General features: G+C 44.7%; 1 protein-coding gene across 1 annotated transcript in view; it reads right to left on the reverse strand.

The window, feature by feature from the left end:
* Nucleotides 1-1,905: 1,905 nt before the first annotated feature.
* TMEM116 (transmembrane protein 116) overlaps nt 1,906-21,943 on the reverse strand; it is a 34,509-nt gene continuing 14,471 nt past the window's right edge. Inside the window, exons 5-11 of the mRNA XM_006121773.4 lie at nt 20,002-20,106; nt 11,073-11,122; nt 10,149-10,232; nt 9,911-10,049; nt 7,061-7,205; nt 6,869-6,942; nt 1,906-2,236 (exon numbers count right to left, since the gene is read on the reverse strand). Coding sequence (XP_006121835.2) covers nt 2,036-2,236; nt 6,869-6,942; nt 7,061-7,205; nt 9,911-10,049; nt 10,149-10,232; nt 11,073-11,122; nt 20,002-20,106 — 798 coding nt within the window. The 3' untranslated portion in view covers nt 1,906-2,035. The remainder of the gene's footprint in view (nt 2,237-6,868; nt 6,943-7,060; nt 7,206-9,910; nt 10,050-10,148; nt 10,233-11,072; nt 11,123-20,001; nt 20,107-21,943) is intronic.

Consider the following 21,943-nt stretch of genomic DNA (forward strand, 5'->3'; position numbering starts at 1 on the left):
TTCTGTAGTTGAAAATGAATCAGAGACTGACTTCCTGCTGTGTGTGGACGCCCTCTTGCACAAGAAGTTTTTGCAGAAGATCTCTTCTGATAAGAGCTTCATGTGCAAGAAGCTTTCAGACTAGAAGTAGCCTAACTAACACATCACTCCTGATGTATCAGGTTGCCACCCTCTGACATTACCTAAATCCACCCATGACCCTGACCATGGAGTTGAATCACTATCTGTCATGTTGTCAGCTTAGACCCTGAACCTGGGTTGGTATGTATGTTATTTGTGGAGAGGCAGTTGGTACCAAGGTGTTTCTTAATGAGGTGTTCTGTTATGACCATGCTGGATTGTGCTCATGGCCTGTGCCTACTATTTTTAAGTATGAGTATTTCTGTAATATCAGACCTGTTCCTGACAACTCCTGCCTCTCGCTCACAAATTCTCTTTGCTTTTTATTAGCAAAGTTTTGACCATTGCTGTCTAGGCCTCAGGCCTCATACCTGGCTTGTGATACATGAACTTATGTTACAGACCTTGCCTGCAGAAGATGGGGAGCTGCTCCAGCCTCCACCCGTTAAAATTAACCAGAACATCACCCTTAAAGGTGATGGTTACCAGTTAACCTTTCACATCCCTAGTCCCCAGGTCACCATCTGAACAATGGATATAACTGAACTTACCTCACAGGCATAGATGCTGGCAGGATGCTGCTACATCCCTTCACTGAAGGGGTTTTATCTTATAGAGCAGGGAACCTTTTTTGGGGTCAGGGGCCACTGATACACAGAAAAATCATTAGTGGGCTGTACACAAGTGAGAAGCAAAAACAAAAACAAAAAAACCCAAACCCTCACTGACATGGCCCCCAACTGAGAAGGAGAAAGACATTCCACACATTACCCTTGCACACCAAAGCCTGGGGTAAGGGGGCAAGCCGGTAGATTTTGTGTGCTCCAGCCCCACAGGGGAGTGGCGGAGGCTCCTCAATGGTGGGGTGAGGGAGCCCCAAGCCTCAGGGGCCAGATCCAGGAAAGCTGGGAGCCAGGCCCTAGGTTCTCCACCCTTCATATAGAAGGTGTACAGTTGAGTTCAATGGCTCTCAGCACCTCCACTATATAAATTGTTCCCACATCCTTGTTCATAGGGATGTAGTTGGGAGTTATTAGCTAATGTCTGTAAGATGCTTTGAAGATGCTCTGGAGATGTGCTACATAACACTATTACACATGGACTACAGGTCAAATCTTGCTCACTGTACTAATGCAGTGAAAAAACCCTATTGACTTAAATGGGGTTACTCACCTACCGAGTGTGATTTGGTCTTTAGGGCAGAAATGAATCAAATTAGTTTGTTTGGTATCAGAGCCAAATGATGCTCAAAACAGTAATTGAACGATGTCAATGATGAAAATTAACTACTGTTTTCAAAGTCATTACTGTGTTAATTTGAAATCAAGGAAATCTATTTTAGAAAAACGTGATGTAACTTCAATGGGTTTAGAAGGCATAGGGATGAAACTGGCTAGTGATTTTTTAACCTGACAGTATGACTTTAAAGTTTAATGCATTTAGTTGCCAGCGTTGGACTCATCTGAATTTTTGCATGGCGGTAGAAGGGCATGATTTATAAATAGTCACCTTGTCTTTATTGTGCATTTGTAATTACAAATATCTGATAATCACTGAGGTAAGAAAAACACTTCCTGGTTATCTACTCTTATGAAAAAGGTCTTTTTGGAGCTGTAAAGGGTTTCTGACCTACAATTCCCAGCAAATTCTGGGGATGTTTTCATAAGGAAAAAACTGTACAGAATGGCTTATAAAGGTAAAATAATCCATGAAAAATCCATAAAAACTATAAAATAAATTATGATCTTCACAGAAAGCAGCTGATTTCCATCTGGATGTGCTCAGGTTTTGTTAGCCTTATCCTAGCTCTGTGTGTCTATTACTCACAAAACAGTTCAGAACAAGCAAGTGAGCTGATTGGCTCTGTATGCTGCCTCTCAGGCTGCCCATTCCTTCCTTGCTCGGCGGAGCGTTGTCACAACACCGTGGATGTAGATACAGTGGCGTCTTGGGTGCTGGCATGAAACGTGCTGGCATAGTGCTTCTTCTGGGAACGTAAGAGAGGTGTCTGAGTGTCGACGTCACGGCAAGCTTTGCGTTTCATGCAGCGAAACATGTGCTGGGTCCACCCATAAACGATGCAGTTCAGCAGCCCCTGAGAAGCCGCTGTTAGAGCCTAGGAGAGAACCCAGAGCATAAATCCCTCTTCAGCCAGTGCAGAATGGAAACCATGCACTTTTGCAATTTCCTGCACATCGGATTTACTCACTTTTCTAATCCAACCCCCCATGGTTCCCCAAGTAAGTGTGCTCTGGCCAGCCAGTGGAAGGAAGGGATGGCTTGTTGCCTGAGCCTCCCTCCCTCATGGTCTGGCCAGCCGGGGAAGACTGAGTATGATTTCCCGCCGCTTCCCACGCTCCCAACCTTTCTGCTGGCTGGAGTATGGGACAAGGAGCTCAGGCAGGGAGCTGCTCCTGCCTTCCCCTGGCCAGTGGTTTGTACAGAACAGCTCCCTGTGTAGGACTATACCATGTAGGGAGAATTTAGGATTACTGAGCATGCTCAATAGCTCTGCTGAAGCCCCTGCCCTTCCTATGTCTATGTTTCTGCTGACTACATTTTACAAGGGGCATATAAAGGGGGCAAAACAGAGGAAGTGGCCAGGGTCTGAAATGTACTGGCCTGGGGGAATCAAGCCACTTTAGTGTGAGGCAGAAGAGGAGTCTAGGGGGGAAAAGCAGGAAGGGAGGAGTAGGAGCTTGTGTTCTGCTCAGGGTGGAGACACTGCCAGCCTCTGAGCAGGGTTTTTGCCCCACACAGAGAGGGGCAGAGGGGGTAACAGCTACCACAGTGGGATGAGCCACCTGCTGAGTGTGCAAAGGCAGAAGTGGGGCAGAGTGGGGGTTTTACCCCTCTTTGGATGCTATGTAGAAGCCCAGGGCTGCTTCCTGGCAGGGTTTTTAAAGGTACAGCTGTCCTAATTAATTGGCTCTCACTGCTGGCCCTCCACAGCCCCTCTCTATCTGCACTGCTATGCAGACAGGAGACAGAATGCTGTAAAAATCCGACATGCAGTTTGAAGGAGCGTGTCACACATTTGGAGTATTTAAAAGACTCTTATTAGTCCTCATCCTCCCCCCCCCCCCGCTTCCTGGTCCCTAGCCCTGAGTGTCTAGGACAGACAAGTTCACAAGTCTTGTGGAAGGGGGAAAGGAATGGTTAACATAGTCTATCTTGATTTTGTTAAGTTCTTCATACTAATGTACCCTAAATGAAGCTACAATAAGGTGGGTGCAAAACAGGTTGGAAAATAGTGCCCTGGGTGTAGTTATCAGTAGTTTACAGTCATGTTGGAAGGGCATAATGAGTGGTGTCCTGTAGGGACCAGTTCTAGATACACTTCTGTTTAAAATCTTCATTGATGCTTTAGATAATGGCTTTGAGACAGGGGTGAGTTGGGGGGAGACATGAGTGCTCCCCCAAAAATGCCTGGGCAGGAGCAGTCACAGGAGCCAAGAGAGTTGGAGCTGCCTTGCTGCGCTTCTTTGCTGCTGCTGCCAGTATGTAAGGGGATGAGGCAGACCAAGGACAGAGCAGGAGAGGGGACGAGCAGATGTGCGGGTTGTCCTGGCCCTTGCCCAGCCCTCAGGGTCTCCCCTCACCAGTCCGCCCTCTCTGCTTGGAGAGTGCACTTAGAAAGGCAGTGAATGATGATAACACATTGGGGCTACGTCTACACTGGCATGATTTTCCAAAAATGCTTTTAACAGAAAACTTTTCCGTTAAAAGCATTTTTGGAAAAGCACGTCTGGATTGGCAGGATGCTTTTCCGCAAAAGCCATTTTCGCGATCAGGGCTTTTTTGCGGAAAACAAATCTGAGCTGTTTACACTGGCCCTTTTGCACAAAAGTCTTTTGGAAAAAGATTTTTGCCCGAACGGGAGCAGCATAGTATTTCCGGAAAAGCACTGACAATCTTACATGAGATTGTCAGTGCTTTTCCGGAAATTCAAGCAGCCAGTGTAGACAGCTGGCAAGTTTTTCTGCAAAAGCAGATGATTTTGCGGAAAATCTTGCCAGTCTAGACACAGCCTGGGAGGGGTTTGCAAGTGCTTTGGACCAAAAGCTAAATATCAATCAACCACGCAAAACTCTTGCAAAAAAAGCCAATCTCAGCATTGTAAGCAAGACACAAGAAGTAATTTGTGTGCTTCACTCTGCGCCGATTAAGGCTCAACTGGAGCCCTGGGTGTGATGACTGAAACATGATAACAATCATGGGTCTATAGGAATGTGCTAGATGCTGGTATTAGTGTTTTACAATTACAGTTTCCTACACTTCATACGCATGTACCTGCTCTCTGTAGGACTTTGCTACTTCTCGTAGCAATATCTTACAGCAGCATTTCCTTATGATCCTACAAATTAGTAACTACTACTGGTAGCACAGTCCTACAGGGAACAGCTCTGTACAAACCGCTGTCTGGAGCACAGTTACTTGGGACACCATGGGGTGTGTGTACGTTTGTACCCTTTCAGTCCATATTTACCAAAAAAATCACACACATACCTGATAAATTCCTGCTTTCGGGCCTGGATATTTATGATTTTAAATGACCCTCCTCACACTAAGGCAGGCCTCACTCCGTGAGGTGCTAGAGGAACGCTGTGCTGCCGGAGTTGCTTTCTTTTGAGCAATTGCTCGCTTTTGTCCTGATCACTCCTGGTTATAAAAGCTCCATTGGTTCTTTTCACAAATGGAGAACTGTTAACTCTGATGTCCTGGTCAAATGTCAGTCAGGGAATTAATGCTGTCTCGCTGAGTTTTCTCTGGACCTTCAGTCGGAGACAGGATTCTTCATATAAGGAGGTTTAGGTTGGACATTAGTAAAAACTTCCTAACTGTCAGGGTGGTGAAATGAATTGCCTAGGGAGGTTGTGGAATCTCCATCTCTGGAGATATTTAAGAGCAGGTTAGACAGACACCTATCAGGGATGGTCTAGACAAGGGGTTCCCAACCTGGGGTACATGTACCCCCAGGGGGTACGAGAAGTTTGTCAAAGGGGCATGGGGAATATTTGGTAAATAACTAGATTATCCTAATTGAAATATTCCAAAAGTAGTAGTGTTAGTGAAAAAAAGTTGTGGATTCTGGAGTCTAGAATTTATTTCCTTTCATATTGAATAGGGGGTACAGGACGGTTTACTAAAAGCCAAAGGGATACGGGGACCGAAAAAGGTTGGGAACCCCTGGTTTAGATGGTTCTCGGCCCTGCCATGAGGGCAGGGGACTGGACTTGATGACCTCTCGAGGTCTCTTCCAGTTTAGTATTCTATGATTCTATATCTTCCTGCCCTGAGGTGCAGCATGGTGATGTTCTGGGCTAGGAAACAGCTGTTGGGTTCTACTTCAGGGGCAGCTGCCATTCAGTAGAGGGGAAATGATTCCTAGATATAGTTTATGATCAGGATGAGTCTGCAAAAGTGCTTTGGGGAATATAAAAGGGAAGAAAAGGACAACAGAAATGTAAGATAATCATTATCTGGCCCTAAGAGATTCAACAAGTGGCAGCTTTGTTCATAAAACTGTGCTTTCATTTTTCTTTATGAGGTTTTAGTCTGTCTGCATTCCTGGATGACACATGAATTTTGGAATTTTTTAGTGCCCTATGCTTACTGCAGCTTCAAGATACAGCCCTCTAAGAAAACTACTGGTTAACAGCATCATAAACCAAGGTTTTACATTCAGGTTCTATAGAAACTCAAAGAGTAGTATTCAAGTTGTTTATATCAGGGTCTACATTTGGCCCTGCATTACAAGGGTTTTTAATGCCTCACAAGTCCATTTATGGACCTAGAATAATATAAGATCTGATCTTTTCTAAGTATTTCCAGCACCTAGATGCCCTAATACATAAGGAGCCCAGCTTCTTCTGTTTGGTTCCTGAGACCTTGCAAAGCATGTAAAGAACAAACATAAGGATGACTACAGACATCCTTCCCTAGTTCCATCCATAAATTGGACAAAGGCTCCTCTGCGCATGGTCTGCAGGGGAAGAAGCAGACTGTACATTTTGTTTGGCGTACTTGAGCCAACAGTGTGATGCTGTTGCAAAAAAAGCAAACATGATTCTGGGAGGCATTAACAGGAGCATTGTGACCAAGACACAAGAAGTCATTCTTCTGCTCTACTCTGCGCTGATTAGGCCTCAGTTGGAGTATTGTGTCCAGTTCTGGGCACCATGTTTCAAGAAAGATGTGGAGAAATTGGAGAAGGTCCAGAGAAGAGCAACAAAAATGATTAAAGATCTAGAAAACATGAGCTATGAGGGAAGACTGAAAGAATTGGGCTAGTTTAGTTTGGAAAGGAGAAGACTGAGGGGACATGAGAGCAGTTTTCAAGTATCTAAAAGGGAGCTACAAGGAGGAGTGAGGAAAAATTGTTCTCCTTGGCCTCTGAGGATAGGACAAGAAGCAATGGGCTTAAACAGCAGCAAAGAAGGTTTAGGTTGAACATTAGGAAAAACTTCCTAACTGTCATGGTGATTAAACACTGGAATAAATTGCCCAGGGAGGTTGTAGAATCTCCATCTCTGGGGATATTTAAGAGCAGGTTAGACAGACATTTACCAAGGATGGTCTAGTCAGTATTTGGTCCTGCTGTGAAGGCCGGGGACTGGACTGGATGACCTTTTGAAGTCCCTTCCAGTTCCAGTGTTATATGATTCTACAGAACCAACCAAAAACTCACATGACCAAAAAAGGAGAGAAGAGAAGTTCTGAAAAGGTTCAAACTGGAGTACTTTACCTGAAGAATATAAAGAGCCATGTAGATTCTGCTGTTCACTGATACAGTCAACTTCACTATTCCAAGGATAACGGCTGTGAAAAAGGATTGATAAAGTGATATTGCTTTAGCCTTCATTATTTTCAGTTACCATGCCAACTGGCCAGAACACAAGCATGGAAACTGGCAGATATAACATAGCTCTCTACAAACCTGGGCCCCAACAACAGAAGAAAGCAATAGGGTAGAACACTACTCGTTGTTCCACTATTTTTATCATTGCCCACTGCTGATCGCCCAGGAATCCTGTTGAGTTTATGAACCTTTTGTACAAAGCTCGGGCTTTGATGAGAAGAACCTAGAAAAGAAAATGCAACTGTATAATTCATTGTGTCTCATGTACAGGCTGATTTAAGAAGTGTACATCAAAGCCATGTACAGGAATTGTGCTGCTTGGTTGTTCTTTGTGGGGTACTTATTTAATCTAAGAAATAGCTGCAAAATAGACACTGCCGTGCCAAATCTGAGCAAGAGTCCATTTAGTTTGGTGTCCTGCCTTCATCAGTGGCCAGCAAGATACTTCTGAAGAAAGTATCATGGACAACTAATGGCATAACTCATCTATGAGAGAAGTGGTGGCTGATGTATGTTTTAGTGCATGACAGCAGATGTCAGTTATGATTTTATTCTAGCAGCAGCTAATACAGCTGGCATGGAGGGGCAGGAGGCTGGACAAGGTGAGGGAGTTGGCTCTGCACTTCTGGAAAGGGAAGGGCTTGTGATGGAAGAGGTGGGGCTTGGGGAGCCAGCCCAGGAGCACCACTAAACTGCGCTGTGCACCCCATGCTGGCCCTCTAACCCCATCCGGACCATGTAGCTAAGGGCTCTGTAGCATGCTGTGCAGCGATTTAAAGGATCTGGAGCTCTGGCCAGTTGCCACAGTAACAGAAGCAGCAGCCAGGCATCCAAGGCCCTTTTGAATCACCAGGCCACAGGGTAACCTCCCCCTTTGCCTTTTCCTCCCTCTCCCGCAGCTGGCAGGCCTCATAGCTGGACTCCAGGAAACAGTGAATCATTCCTAACATGTTTTAAAACAAATTATCCCTCTTTTGAATGCAATTCAAGACTGAAGCCTTGCCCATTTGCGATCATTACATATCCTCTGGTACATGTGTTAACCCTGGTATCCCAGCCCAGTTCTCAATCATATATATTGTGCCTGTAATTTCAGTTGGATTCAATAGTTTTCTCCACTTTCTCCCTTATGCTGTTGTATAACGTTGCTGTATGCTGTTAAATAGTTGCTGCCTTCCACTTCAGAGGAGTGCACATTTCTGAGCTGGGTGGAGTAATTCCTGTGCCCAAAAGGGATAGGATTTTTGGTTGGAACATCTACAGATAGCCAGTGGGAAGAGGACAGTCACACACAAACTAAATAAAATGTGTTTTTATTTTAGTAAATTATAAATTGCTCCTCACAATGACATGTAGGCAAATCACAAACAAAAGCCAGCATCTGTTTATAACTACCCATAGGGTGAAGCAATACAATCCAGCGTCAGAGGAGGTTAGGAGAAAGGAAAAGAAAATGTCTCTATAATTCTGACCTGGTCAGGCAAAGGCCTGGCCCAGAATAATAATAACAACAATGCCTACATCTTATATAGAGCTTTATATCTGCAGATCTCAAGCGCTTACAAAGGAGGTCAGTATCACTATTATTTTATAGATGAAGAAACTGAGGCACGGAGTGGCAGTGGCAGTGCCTAGAGTCCTCTACTGAAGGGGGTGAATCTAGGGCAGAGGTGGGCAATAATTTTTGATGGGGGGCCACTCCAAGAATTTGGAAAGTGGTTGAGGGCTGCATTCTCCCATGATATTAATGGAGGAGGTGCAGGATCTGGGATGGGGATAGGGTGCAGAAGGGAGTTTGGGGTGAGGGACTGGGGTGCAGGAAGGAGAACGGGGTCTAGGAGGGAGTTTGGGTGAAGGAGGCAGGTGGTGACCTAGGTCAGGGGGCTAGGATGCAGGATTTTGGGATGTGACCTAAGCTAGGAGGGGCTTGTGAACGGGGGCAGAGGACTGGGATGCCAGATCTGGGATGGGGTATTGGTGCAGGAGGGGGCAGAAGGTTTGGGTATGTGGGGCAGAGAGTTGGGGAAGGGAGGCACTGGGGTGCCAGAGTTAGGTTCTGGGTGGAGCTGGCTTGGTGCTCCACGTGGCTCTGCTCTGGTATGAGAAGGAGGGGAAGGGGGAAGGCGTTCTACACTGCCCTTGCTCCCGGCAAAAATTCTTGGCTCATCTTGGCTGGAAACTGAGAGATTGGCCAACGGCAGCTAAGAGATTTTGCTGGGGGGCGGGAACAGTATGAGACTTCTCCTTCCCCAGCCCTCCAGAGCAGAGAACAGCTGGATTTGAACTGATCTCTGCCTAAGGGTTCCAGCGAGGGGGCCACTGGCCATATCTGGTGGCTTGGGGGGCCAGATCTGGCCCACTGGAAGCCCCTTGCCCACGCTGATCTAGGGACTGCTGAGATGATTGCCTGGCAATTTGCCGGTGGCAGCTGGAGCCTTGGGCCCTTTAAATCACTATCAGAGCCCCATGCAGTGCTAAGAGCTGGGTGAGGGGGTGCAACTTGGTCCTGGCAGTGCTGAGGGCTGGCTGCCCCCAGACTCACTCCTTCTACCCAAGGTCTTGGCCTTTCCAGGAGCTTGGAACCACCCTCCCCCTTCTTTCCCCGGGGGCCTGGCAAGCTGTGTTCCCAGTAAGCTGTGTGCTTGAGTGGTCACTTAGGAGAGATTCAAATGCCACCCAGCTAATTAACAGAGCACCCGCAGCTAGATGTGTTGTTTCTGCTGGTGGTGCACATACACACATGCCTTCATACACATAACAAAATTTATTCCACACACTGATTGAAAAAATCTGCACATGGATGGAAAAGAGTAGAGGGAACATTGCTGGCAAGTCTGTTGCCTCTCCTCTCCCCCCCTCACCCGCCGGTCACTCTCATCCTTGGCATCTGCAACTCACTGTTTGAGGAACAGGAACAATATTTCTTACCATAATGGCGATGAAGCTGATCAAGAAGGCGATCAGGAAGACTCCAATGCCATAGAAATACATCACAAAACAAACAGAACCGCAGTGGTTTTGCAGTTGGCCAATGAGCATGGCAGTTTCTGTGTGCATCAAGAGACACCTGCCGCCAGAAAGGGGACAAAAGACAGCCTGAGTGTTTACTTCTGGTGACTCCTTTCATCAGTCTCAGAGGAAGCCAGGTGCTCTAGGAGCAGCTTACCCATGTTTCTGGCTGAAGTTCTGGTAGCAATTATGGGTGTTGCCCAGACAAAACACAGGAACCATTAAGAGGAAAGGGATCAAGCTGAGGGGAGAAAATAACAATAGCTCAGTCACAACAAGCAGCCCTCCTATCCTTGCCCTCTTTTCTGCCACTACTGAGATGTTGTTTTGCTTTTTATTGAGAACATCTTGAAATAGTAGTTTTCTAGAACTTAAATGTTAATGCTTACAGCTTCTGAGTGGCACACGATATGGCATAATGTATGGCATAACATAGGGGTGGTATAACATACGGGTAATGGGAGGAATTATACCTGGTTAGCTGAGAACAAAATTTGTTTCAATGTATTTTCAGATTCTATTACTGAGTACCTCAACAGGACACTTTCATACTACTGTTAGCATTGATAATACTTTATGTCTTCAAAAAACTTTAGAAGCATTAATTAATCCTTCTAAGACCGGCAAGGGACGACAGTAACCATTTAATGGCCATCCAGGGTTTCGTGGCTATCACCCTGTTGCACACCATGGCTGCTTTAATGTCATGGTGATAGTGAAACTACAACCTTGCTCCTACAAAAGGAGACTCTTCATTAGCTATAGTGTCAGAGGGGCCCAATGACATGCAAGTGAGCAAAGTCCTGGTTCCATGCTTTGGAGGGAAGACATATATACACACGTACACTCTCATGTGTGCATAAAGTTGGCTCATTGCAGTTTGAGTCAATACAGCTCACTTGAATGGAGCTCAAAGAATTTACAGCTGAGGATCTGTCTGTAAATTTTGTCAGCCCAGGATATCATGATTGCCAAGTCATGGGATTCACAATCAAGTTTTAATAAGAATTGTTTCTAAACAAAGAACAGTTTGGGTCTAAAACACTCAACTTTACTGTAAACATCCAGCACTAAAGCCTACCTGGACAAAATTGTTGCTATTCGGCCAATGCGATTTGCATAATCTAAAACCTGTAATGATGAAAAAGCTTAGTTACATGATTATTCCTTATATATCTGTACAACTGTAACCCACGTGCCTGCTGCAGGTAGTATACTACTCCATGTAGTGGCTCTTAGACCACTTACAGAGAGAGAGATTGGGGCTACGTCTAGACTGCAGGCTGCTTTCGGAAGAAGCTTTTCTGGAAGAGATCTTTCGGAAAAAGGCTTCTTCCTCGTAGAAAGAGGATTACCAATGTTGGAAAAAACCCTCTGTTCTATCGATTTTTTTTTTTTAAAGAACATGATTGCAGTGTGAACATAAGTGAAGTTTTTTCAGAAAAAAAAAAAAACCCGGCCATTTTCCCAAAAAAACTCTTTAGTGTCGAGTTTGCTCTGCAACCTTAGTTCTCATCTACACTAGGGAGTTATTTTGAAATAACCCCCCTTATTTCAAAATAATAAGTGGAGCATCCATACTAACAAGCCTGTTATTTTTAAATAATGGACTGGTTATTTTGAAATCTGTACTCCTGCTTTCCTCGGGGAATAAGCTTATTTTGAAATAGTTATTTTGGTAGTTATTATTTCAAATGTGTTTATTTTGAAATACTTTCCTAGTGTAGACATGTGCTTAGCTGAAGGCCAGCTGTCTTTTAACTTAAGCAGTATAGGCTCATGCACTAAGCTCCAGAGATCCCAGGTGTGTTTCTGCCTGTCAAGGATACACAACCACCATTTAGTTACATTTTAGCCAGCCTCATCAAAACAGGCATTCTGAAGAGCTCAGTGCATGAATTGGACACAAAGCTGCAAATTTTGGTTGGACAAATTAATCACAGGACACAATCTTTAATTCTTAGAGACTCCAAAATAATCCTGGGAAATGACTGGAGGGAAAATACCAGATGACTATTGCAAATTTAAAAGTCAGCCAACATTTTGGCATGTTGAGAGCACTAGTCCCTCATGACAACTCCTGCATTCTGCTCCAGGATGATTCCCACTTAAACATTTTCCTTCAGAAAAGTCCTTGGAGAAGGGGCATACAACCATGTGCCTGTCAGAGAACTTTGACTGCTCTGAAAAATGTTACAGAGAAAATGGGCCAAATTCAAAGTTCGGTAACATAAAGTTTAAACAACACATCTGTAAATGGGCATCAACTGTACAAGTGAATGTAAATTGAAAAGAAGAAATGGAAGGCAGGATTGCACCAGGAAAAATCACAATCAGGTGTACATACAATAAAGCTGAGGGGTGCTTTATTTTTAAGCTTCCTGAATTTCCTGCCTTAGTTGTTCTTTTCCTTCTATAGGCCCATCCTTTCACCCTTCTAGCTCTCATTCACAGGGCCAAAACATGGCTCTAGTGAAATCAACAGGAGGTCTGTTCCACCAACTTTCATGGACATACCAACACATGAATTTCCTGACACTTGAAGATTTGTCCCTTGTGTCACTTTATCATGTCACGTTAAGGAAAGGACAAGCCATATGGATGCATGTTTAGATTTGATGCTCTTTTCCTTAGGAAGACTATGTGAATGTGAGACTTGGGTGTTCCAGAGACAGCTATTTGCTTATGCTTGCCAGATGCTGTAATAAATATTATGGTGAGAATCCATGAAAAGGGCCAGAAAACAAATTAGAGCATCTCATGATATGTGGACTAACATTTTCCTCCTTTGCAGAATGAGTCATTTTTTAATACTCAGCATACTCTGAACCAAATTCCCCTTTATTCCCAGGACTCGGTACTTGCCCAAAACAGAAGGAAGTTATGAATAATAAGACTTAGAAACCTTCTAAGATCAAAATGTTTTAAACATTCATTAATCTCCATATCAAACCTCTGAGAGAGGTAAATATTTGAAATCAGCTTCTCCTGGCTTTCAGTACTGTGTTCAGATCACCTTTCTTTGGTCATGCTTACAACATGTGGTTCACCACCAGCTCATGGGAAATAACTTTTTATTGAAACAAACTGAAAGGTGCACATTGCAATGGAAATTAGTTTGGGGGGTTGTGCAGTTGCTTCTTCCTCCAATTTATTGACTGGCTGCTCCTCCAAAGCTAGAGGATTCCAGTTTCCAGAAGCAAACCAGAAGAGTAACAAAGTCCTGATGAGATCTTTGCATGCAGGTTATTTATTTTGTGCAGCATAACTTGGCACAATCCTGCAACAGTATAATGAAGCTCTGAGGGAAAGCACAAACAATTGTGACTATGAGGGACTCTACTAACTAGGAATTATATTGTGAGTGCTGGCACTGGTCTGCCTTTAGGAAAGGTAAACTGGTCCCACTCTGCAAAGACACAACACAATCCTGTGCTGCAGACATGGAAAAGCAGTACCACAAGTAAAAATCCTCAAACAAGAAACTGTGTTTTGAATAATACTTTGCACATTTTGAGCACCACTCTTCTGAGCTCTGAAAGCTCATTACACATGAGGCTCACAACACTTTTGTGGACAGATCAGCATTCCCATTTTATAGTTGGAAAAACTGAGGCACATGAATACATCCTCAAAGTGTGCTTTCCCCTTTAAGATAAAGAATTTAACTGGCATCACTCTTTCCTCTTCTCCTATGACAGTCTGTGTGCCTGTCAGGATGGCTAAAATCAATTATTAAAAAAAACAGATTTTTTTTTATTTAAATAATATTTTTTTTAGATCATCTATAAAATACTAACAATCAGCTATTGCTTCTTATAAGTTCTTTCAATATCTGTTTCTCAGCAGATTATCATATGCAAAGACAGACGCAGGCTGGATAAGACTGTTTTTGTTCTGTGCTTATGTGGTGCTGGACCTGGTCCAAGCACGGCAGAGTTAGTTAAGACATTGTCTTAAAACAGAGAGACCATATAGGAAAAGACAGAGCATAAAAAGCAACAGTGGAGTAGCCTGGAAAGAAAATGGGAATGAAAAATGGAAAACATTATTCAGCACACACACAGCTTCCTAAATTCCTCCACCTTTTTGCCATAGAAAAGCTGACATGGCTCCAGGGTGTAAAAGAGACCCTATCTGAGAATATTTTCAAAAAATTTATTCCCCAGGTAAAATAGGAAAATGTGTCAAGTGTAAGCAGTGCAAGAATATGTTGCAGGACCTAGCTGAAAGAATGAAACATCATAAAGAAAACTGCTCACTGGGAGAAAATGATGTGGATGAAGATGTGGAAATGTTTGAAGAACAGTGCGGATCAAATCTGTAGATAAAGATTGATTCACCAGCCAATCACAGAGAGAGTCTGCAGAACTAGACTTTATCCACAGATTTGATATCTAACCCTGGGCCTAAATAAAGACATTACAAAGACAATTTCTCCTGCCATTGACATTTGCATTTCTACCTCAAAAGCTATGGGACACATCTAGCCCACTTAATTAGCCTAATTAACATGGGTCCTACAATTGACGGGTACTTCTGCTACTATTCATCTGATGAAGAGGGTATTGCCCACGAAATCTCATGATTATATAGATTTTGGTTAGTCTCTAAGGGCATGTCTACACTAGGAAATTATTTCAAAATAACTTATTTCTAAATAACTCCTGAAATAACTTTCAAAATAGTGTGGCCACACTACAGGGAAGCCTTGAAATTAGTCTGAGGTAGGCTCCTTAATGTGGACGCACTACCTTGACTTAGAGCCCCAGGAAGCACTGGGGGGAAATTACTTTGAATGACCTCTGGGGAGTAGTTATTTTGAAATAGCAGCAGTGGAGCGTCCACACAACTGATATTTCAAAATAACTATTTCAAAATAAGCATTATTCCTCGTGGAAATCAGGAGTTATTATTTCAAAATAATCAGCCCCTTATTTTGAAATAACTGGCTTGGTAGTGTGGACGTGCCACTTGTTATTTTAAAATAAAGGGAGTTATTTCAAAATGACTTCCTAGTGTAGACCAAGTCGAAGGTGCCACCGGACTACTTGTCTTTTTTATTGCAATATCTAGCAATCCTTGGGCTGATCACAAAAACCACTTGGAAATTGTGCTGCCAAAACTCAGAGAGACAGGCCTACCTATAAAAGCCTCTATTTGTAAAACACAAGCAGCCAGAGTTCCTTATTTGGAACACTGAGCAGAAGGAAGTCAAATATCCTCTGGTAAATGTTCTCTTTAATCTTTTACATTCTTGTGCATATTTTTCCCATCTATGTGCAGAATAATATTTAAGTGCACTGAGGCACATGAGAATGTGCACCACCCACAGAAACAAAAAAACCTAGCTGCGGGCACTCCGCTAATCAGCTGGGTAGCACTGGAATGGCTCCTGAGTAGCCACACAAGAGCATAGCTTATAGAGAACACTGGTTCTGATCCCCTAAAAAGTGATGACCTAGAAGTTGAGACCATTGTAAATTGGCCCCTGCCTCATATCATGGAACAGGTCCAACTTTCATAAGTCTGGTAAACTATTCCAGACACTTTGTGTGTGGGTTCAGTGACTTTGCATCTGTAGTCACTGATCTATATAAAAAGACTAAACCTGACAAAGTCATTTGGACAAAGGCATACTAGGAAGGCTTTGATAAGGTAAAGGAAAGCTTGTCTGAAAAGCCTGTTCTAGCTAGTCCAGATTCTGACAAAATGTTTGACCGAGGTGAACACTTAAGGATGTCATAGTGCAGTAGATTAACCGATTAACCAATAAACAAAAGCTTAATGCTAGAGACTATATGCATTTCCCCTCCGCCAGTAAATTTTTTAGCAGCCTGGTCATCTGTCTGCTCAGTCCTGGCTAATACCAGGTCTGGGAACTATCTCTGCTGTGACTGCATTTAAAGTGTATTAGGAGCCAGGCAGGCAGGCAGCACGGCTCAGTTCCAGCTCGTGTTGGGTCCAGGAGCTCAGTCCCCCTTCCTGGACAGGGGCTGCAGCCACCCCGTGCTGCTGCATCTGTATCAGAGGCAGCAGCGGGGAGGCAACAGGCAACTGATCTGTGAGCGGAAGTTGGTTTTTAAACTGGCTCCTCTCGGGGATTAGCTCCCGCCTTGAACCCCACGCTGCTGACTCCTCAGGCGTAGGGCTGGGAGTGCCCTGGCTGCCAGTCTCACCCCCTCAGACTATAGAATAGTCGAGTAACTGATAAGAATTCATGAGGTTAACTGACTATTCAATTAACTGATATTTAACATCCCTAGTGCTGACACATTAGACATGGTTTTAGGTGTTGTGCTGATGCAATCAGGGGAGACTAACAAGAGCAAAATATTGATACCCACCAAACAGAATTGTTGTGTTTTTGGAAGGCTGTGCTATAGTGTAATTAAACTTTACCTTTTTAACAGAAAGTGCAAGGTCCTAACAGATCATTCACCATCTGGTTAAACAACACTGAAGACTCAAATTCCAAGCTTCTGCGCTGGAGCCTGATACACCAAGAATTTGATATTGAAATTGTGTCTATGAAAGTTTAAGGAAAACATGGTAGTAGATGACCTGTTCATAGGGGCATGAGGGGTCAAATGCCATGGACTGGTAAGGATGGCCAGCAGCCAGTGTGGGGAGTAGTGGGGGGACTAGCAGGGCGGGGGCCATGGCACCTGCAGCAGGGGTCTGCCCCCCATTCCCTCACCAGAAACAGTGAGGGAGAGTAGAGTAAGGGGGCCCCAGATGCTTTCCTCACCTGGCTGTACCACTCTGGGAGAGGGGGCAAGACTGCCCTGCAGGGAGCAAATGAGCTGGGGTCATCTGGCTCTGCTTTCCCTACCACTGCCAATGAGTGCAGGGAGGAATGGACCCCTGCTGCCAGTCCCAGCGTTCCAGCACCACTAGTACCCCAGGGCCTCCTCAGGGGAAGAAAGAAGCAGGGAGAGAGCAGAGCAAAAGTAGAGCGAGGTGGAGCTTGAGGCAAAGGGGGGGTTGTGATCGCCCTTCCTCAGGCTGGGAAGGTTACCAGGCTGGTCCCCCCACTCCGTTCCCTTCTCACCAGTCTCCTCTGCTTATCTGCTTATCAGGCCACCTAACCTGCTGACCCCAGACACCAGTGGTTAACCCTCGGGCAGCTTTGTTATAATGGAGCTGCGACTGTCTGTACCTCTCTATTCACCCCTTGCACACTATGCCTTATGAGGTATTACGGCAAAATTGCATGCAGTCACAAGATTTCACTGTAGGGTATTACTAAGACAGGTGCCAAGGCTGGGAAGTGGCTAAACCATTTCCTCAGAGACAAAAGACAACCAGATGCCTCAGCCACAGGTGTAAAAAGACTAAATGGTCCCTTACCTGCTCAAATGCCCATTCTATGGCTGGAAAGAAGTGTTGGGTGAAAAATCTACATCTTAGCAAACAAACAGCATGGGATTCTTATCCACAGAGACTATTTGGCTCCTAAAGTTCACCTGGAGAAGCTTCTTGAACCAGGGAAAGGCCAAGAAGAAGGGATAGCAGACCCCCAAAATGGCATCTCCCTTTCTCTATGCCCAAGACGTTCACAACATCCAAAGAATAAAGGAAACAGCATGGGACTGGGGGAAGGATCCCAAATGAAAAATGTTCTCCTGAAATGTGTTTTGAGAGACGGCTTTTAATTCATCCATATTTGTTAAGTTAGGCATTAGTTACATTTTACATTTATTTTTTCTCTAAACTCTTCTTTGACTTTTATGACTCATTACTTGCATTCCTGTAAAATCTCTCTCTTTGCAGCTAATAAACTTGTTTATATTTTGTCTAAACCAGTGTGTTTGAGCTGAAGAGTTTAGGAAACTCCATTTGGGACAACAGAATTTGTGCATATCATTTCTGATGAATAAAATGCCCAACTTTATATGAGCTGGCATTGTCCAGGAGGGAGCTGAGCAGTACAAGACAGACATTTCTGGGGAAAGTCTGGGACTGGGAGTTTGCTGATGTTGCCTTGCAGTGTAAATCCAAACTGGTTGGCTGCAGCACTCACAATGTAACTGGGAATAATTTAAATGCTGGAGGCTGTGAAAGAGCAGATCAGGACTGTTAATGACCACTGCAAAACCAGTGTAAAAGGCAGCCCAGTTAGAGAGCTGAGGGAACACAGCTGCTTGTCAAACCAGATTGTGTCCTGAATATATCACATCTTCAGAATCTGTCTTTTTCAGAAACGTGTAGGCAGGGAAGAAGGGAGAAGACTGAGCTCCTTTGGTTTTTAGGGAAAAAAGAGACCCTTAGGTTATGAAAAACTTCCTGTCAGAGTGATTAAGCACTGGAATAAATTGCCTAGGGAGGTTGTGGAATCTCCATCTCTGGAGATATTTAACAGCAGGTTAGACAGACATCTATCTGAGATGGTCTAGAGATGGTACAGGGTCCTGCCATGAGGGCAGAGGACTGGACTCGATGACCTCTCGAGGTCCCTTCCAGTTGCAGTGCTCTATGATTCTATGAATCTATGATGGAGTAGTAGTGAGATCAATCCAGGTGGATTGAGCCCTAAATCTGAAATAAAGGATTGGAGATGACTGCAAGTCACAAGACTGAGACCTAAATTTCATATAATCCCAGAGTTTGGGCGGCTGATTATTAGAAATAAAAGGTTTGAAAAGAAACTGGGATCTGAACATAAGGACTAATGAAGAAAGAAAAATAATGCCCTCATGAGCTAGTCCAAAATCTAAGAACGGAAGTTCTTAAAAGTGTCAAGTTTGCTGCTCTCCAATAGAGACACAAAATGGGAGCCCTCTAAGGAATTTAACACTATGTTGTATAGGGTGAAGTCTATGCGAAGTCTCAACTAAGAAGTGGAATGAAATGCAGAAATATAGCTAGTGTGTTTACTGAGATGAGCCAAAGAAGGTATATAAAGAAATTGTTGTTCGGTAACAATATGCCACAAGGAATTCTCAGACAAATAGCAGTGACTCAGAGTGCAGCCAAGTGCGAACAAGGAAACTGCTCTGAACAGAAAGATTTTGGTCACAGGGTGTGTGAAGTGTTTATTTAGCTTGCACGCAAAGTGTGTTTTTCTGAGGACTATATCCTTGTTTCTCTGTTCCTGGGGTCACGCGTGATCTTGAAGAGTCATTTTTAAAGGCTAATGACGATAGTAGGACCCCTTCTCCACAGAGCTAATCTGTCCCGCACAAAGTATGAATAGTACTTTAAATGCCAATTCACTTCCATCACACTGCTCACCTGAAGCTCTTAAAGCACTTCACAGAAATAACTCACTCCTGTGAGATAGCCAGTAAGTATTATCCCCATATTACAGGTGTGGAAACTGAAGCATCAAGGCATTATGGTCAATCTCTGAGCCTTTTTCCATGCTCATGCCCAAGTTGCCTCCCCAGCATTCTGGCTTGTCAAGACTTATTGCTTTCCTGAAAACCCCTCCGGAAGGGTCATTTCTTCTGCAATGCCCACTAGAAGTAGGTTAGCGACAATAATAATCTACTCAGGGCCAGAGGCTCAGCTGGTGTCAAAAGTACAGTGACTTTAAGAGAGCTATGGGCATATATATCAGCTGAGAGTCTAGCCCTCCTGGTTATTTTATGAGACCCATTGGGCAGCTTGTCTTCTCTGTTTTGGACTGGGGCAGCAGTGGTGGCTGGAGCCCCAGGTTCTTTAAATAATCACCCGAGTCTGGACAGCACACTCCAGGTGGTGCTGAAGGACTGGCTGATGGAGGCTGACCCCAGCCCTGCCCCTTCTACCTGAGGCTCCTCCCTTTCGAGAGTTCAGAGCTGCATCCCTCCCCCCCTCCAATTTTGTCCAGAGCACAGCAAGTCTGTCAGACGCTCTGGGCACAGGCACCGGCTCAGACAGAATCAGAGGCAGGATCAGGGCCTTAGAGCATAAGCTCTTTATGGCAAGCATTGTTGTTGAGTTTATTCTTGTATAACACCATGCACAACATTAGTTCTTAACACACAATAAATAATATAAAAAATTATCCAGGTAGCACTCACGTGGGGGGGTATGCTGTACAGGTTCTGATTGTATTTCACCTTTAAATCCATGTACAGATGCCAAGTATAGTTGACAGTGTACAGAAAGGACGCTACATAAAATATCTGAAAAATAAAAACAGGCCATATGTAATTCCATCAAATTATCGTTTGTACCTTAGCCCCTTTTAGCTCCAATGAACCCAGAGCCCTTGAGAAAACAACACCGTGCAAGTGATAAAAACGAGTCCTGAGAGAGGGAAACACAAAGCGCTCAAGAGAAATTCAGAGTGCTGAGCCTGGTAGAAATGCCTAGAGAGCCAGACACAAAAATCAGTACCTGCCAAAAATTAAGAGGCGATTCTGGCCCTCCCTCTGAACTTGCAGGCTGCTCCAGCTGCAGTAAAGGAGCTACAAAGGGTGGAGGGGGAGGGAAGGAGAGAATTTTCTGGAGCAGCACAGGGCTGGAGTAAGCAACCCAGCATTGCTTCCTTCAGAGGCCCCCAGTGAAGGGGCTAAGCTGGCGGGCACAGGCACTGACTTCCTCAGTTCCTGGGGTGTGCTCAGCCCCTCTGCCCAGGGCCTTCCCCTTTCCACCCTGCTCCCACTCCTCCCCTTCCCCAAACCCACCTCCACACTTCCTCAAATCCACCCCCTTGTCTCATCTCTTCCTGCACCCTCTTCTTGCCCCTGTTCTTCCCCCTTCCTCAGCACCATGGGAGGCACTGGGAGAGAGGGAAATGAGCAATCAGCAGAGTCACCACTGGGGGTGCTGAACACCCACTGTATTTTCCATGGATGCACCAGCCCCAGCGCCCATGCAGAGTTGGTGCCTGTGGCTGGGAACGGAGCTGGGATCAGAAGACCACATGCCCATCACATTCCAGCACTATGGGCACAGCTCACAGGCACCTGAGGGGACCCTGTCTTACATCAGAGCAGCTCCCCAACAGTTACATCAGGGGCCAATCTGATCCAACTCCCCAGCAGTACAAAATTGAGACAGTACAAAGATGGCTGAAACCCATGTTGGTCCTCCTGTCCCTAAGCTATGCCTTCTACGTTGTCTCTCTCATGAGACAGCACAGACTGCCACTTAATTTGCTTCCATTACACTGTGTGTGTGTGTGTGAGTGTGAGAGAGAGAGAGAGAGGGAGAGAGGAATGCCTGTAGTCTGTAACATTAACCTATAAGCTTTTGCTTATCGGTTAGTTGACTCTATTACATCCCTACATGGGAGACCATTGAAGAAATACAAGAAACTGGGTTTCTTGCTTCATGAGATATGTCTATGCAGCAACTAGTTACCCACAGCTGGCCCATTTGACTCAGGCATGTGGGGCACTGGATTTAGGGGTGTTTTATTGCAGATGTCTGGGCTTGGCCTGTGGCTCAGGCTCCAGGACTGTGTGGAAGGGCCGGGACCCAGAGCTTGGACTGCAGCCTAAGTCCAGAAATCTGCACTGCAATCAAATATCCATGCGCTCTGAGCCCCATGAGCCAGCGTCAGCTGGAACAGGTCAGCCATTGGTTATTCTTTGCTGTGCAGACAGCCCCACTGCAAACACAAATGTTTTTAGCTATCGGTAGGGAGATCAAAAGAAGTGACGATTACTTAAGATGTGCTTGCAGTGACCCTCTGGCTCATTGTAGGATTTTTAAAGGAACCATTGCCTTCTCAGTGCCTTCCATGGGGAGCTCAACGCTCACTACAAACATAACCCATTTACCTATCTTCCAGCCCCAAGGGAGCTAAGAAAATGTTATTACCCTCATTGTGCAGGTGGTGGTGCTAAGGCACACACTCTTAGCGAAGGCCTCTCACTGAGCCTTTGGTATAGCCATGACAACCTAGGCTAGTAAGTAGGCCGCACGAGTGGCCTTCCTTTATCTCAGTGGGCTGCAAGATTGTCATAACGACAGTCTCCCAGGGTAGGGTAGTTTTGCTAACTGCGTTGATAT

Source organism: Pelodiscus sinensis, chromosome 15, assembly GCF_049634645.1.
Source record: "Pelodiscus sinensis isolate JC-2024 chromosome 15, ASM4963464v1, whole genome shotgun sequence".
NCBI lineage: Eukaryota > Metazoa > Chordata > Testudines > Trionychidae > Pelodiscus > Pelodiscus sinensis.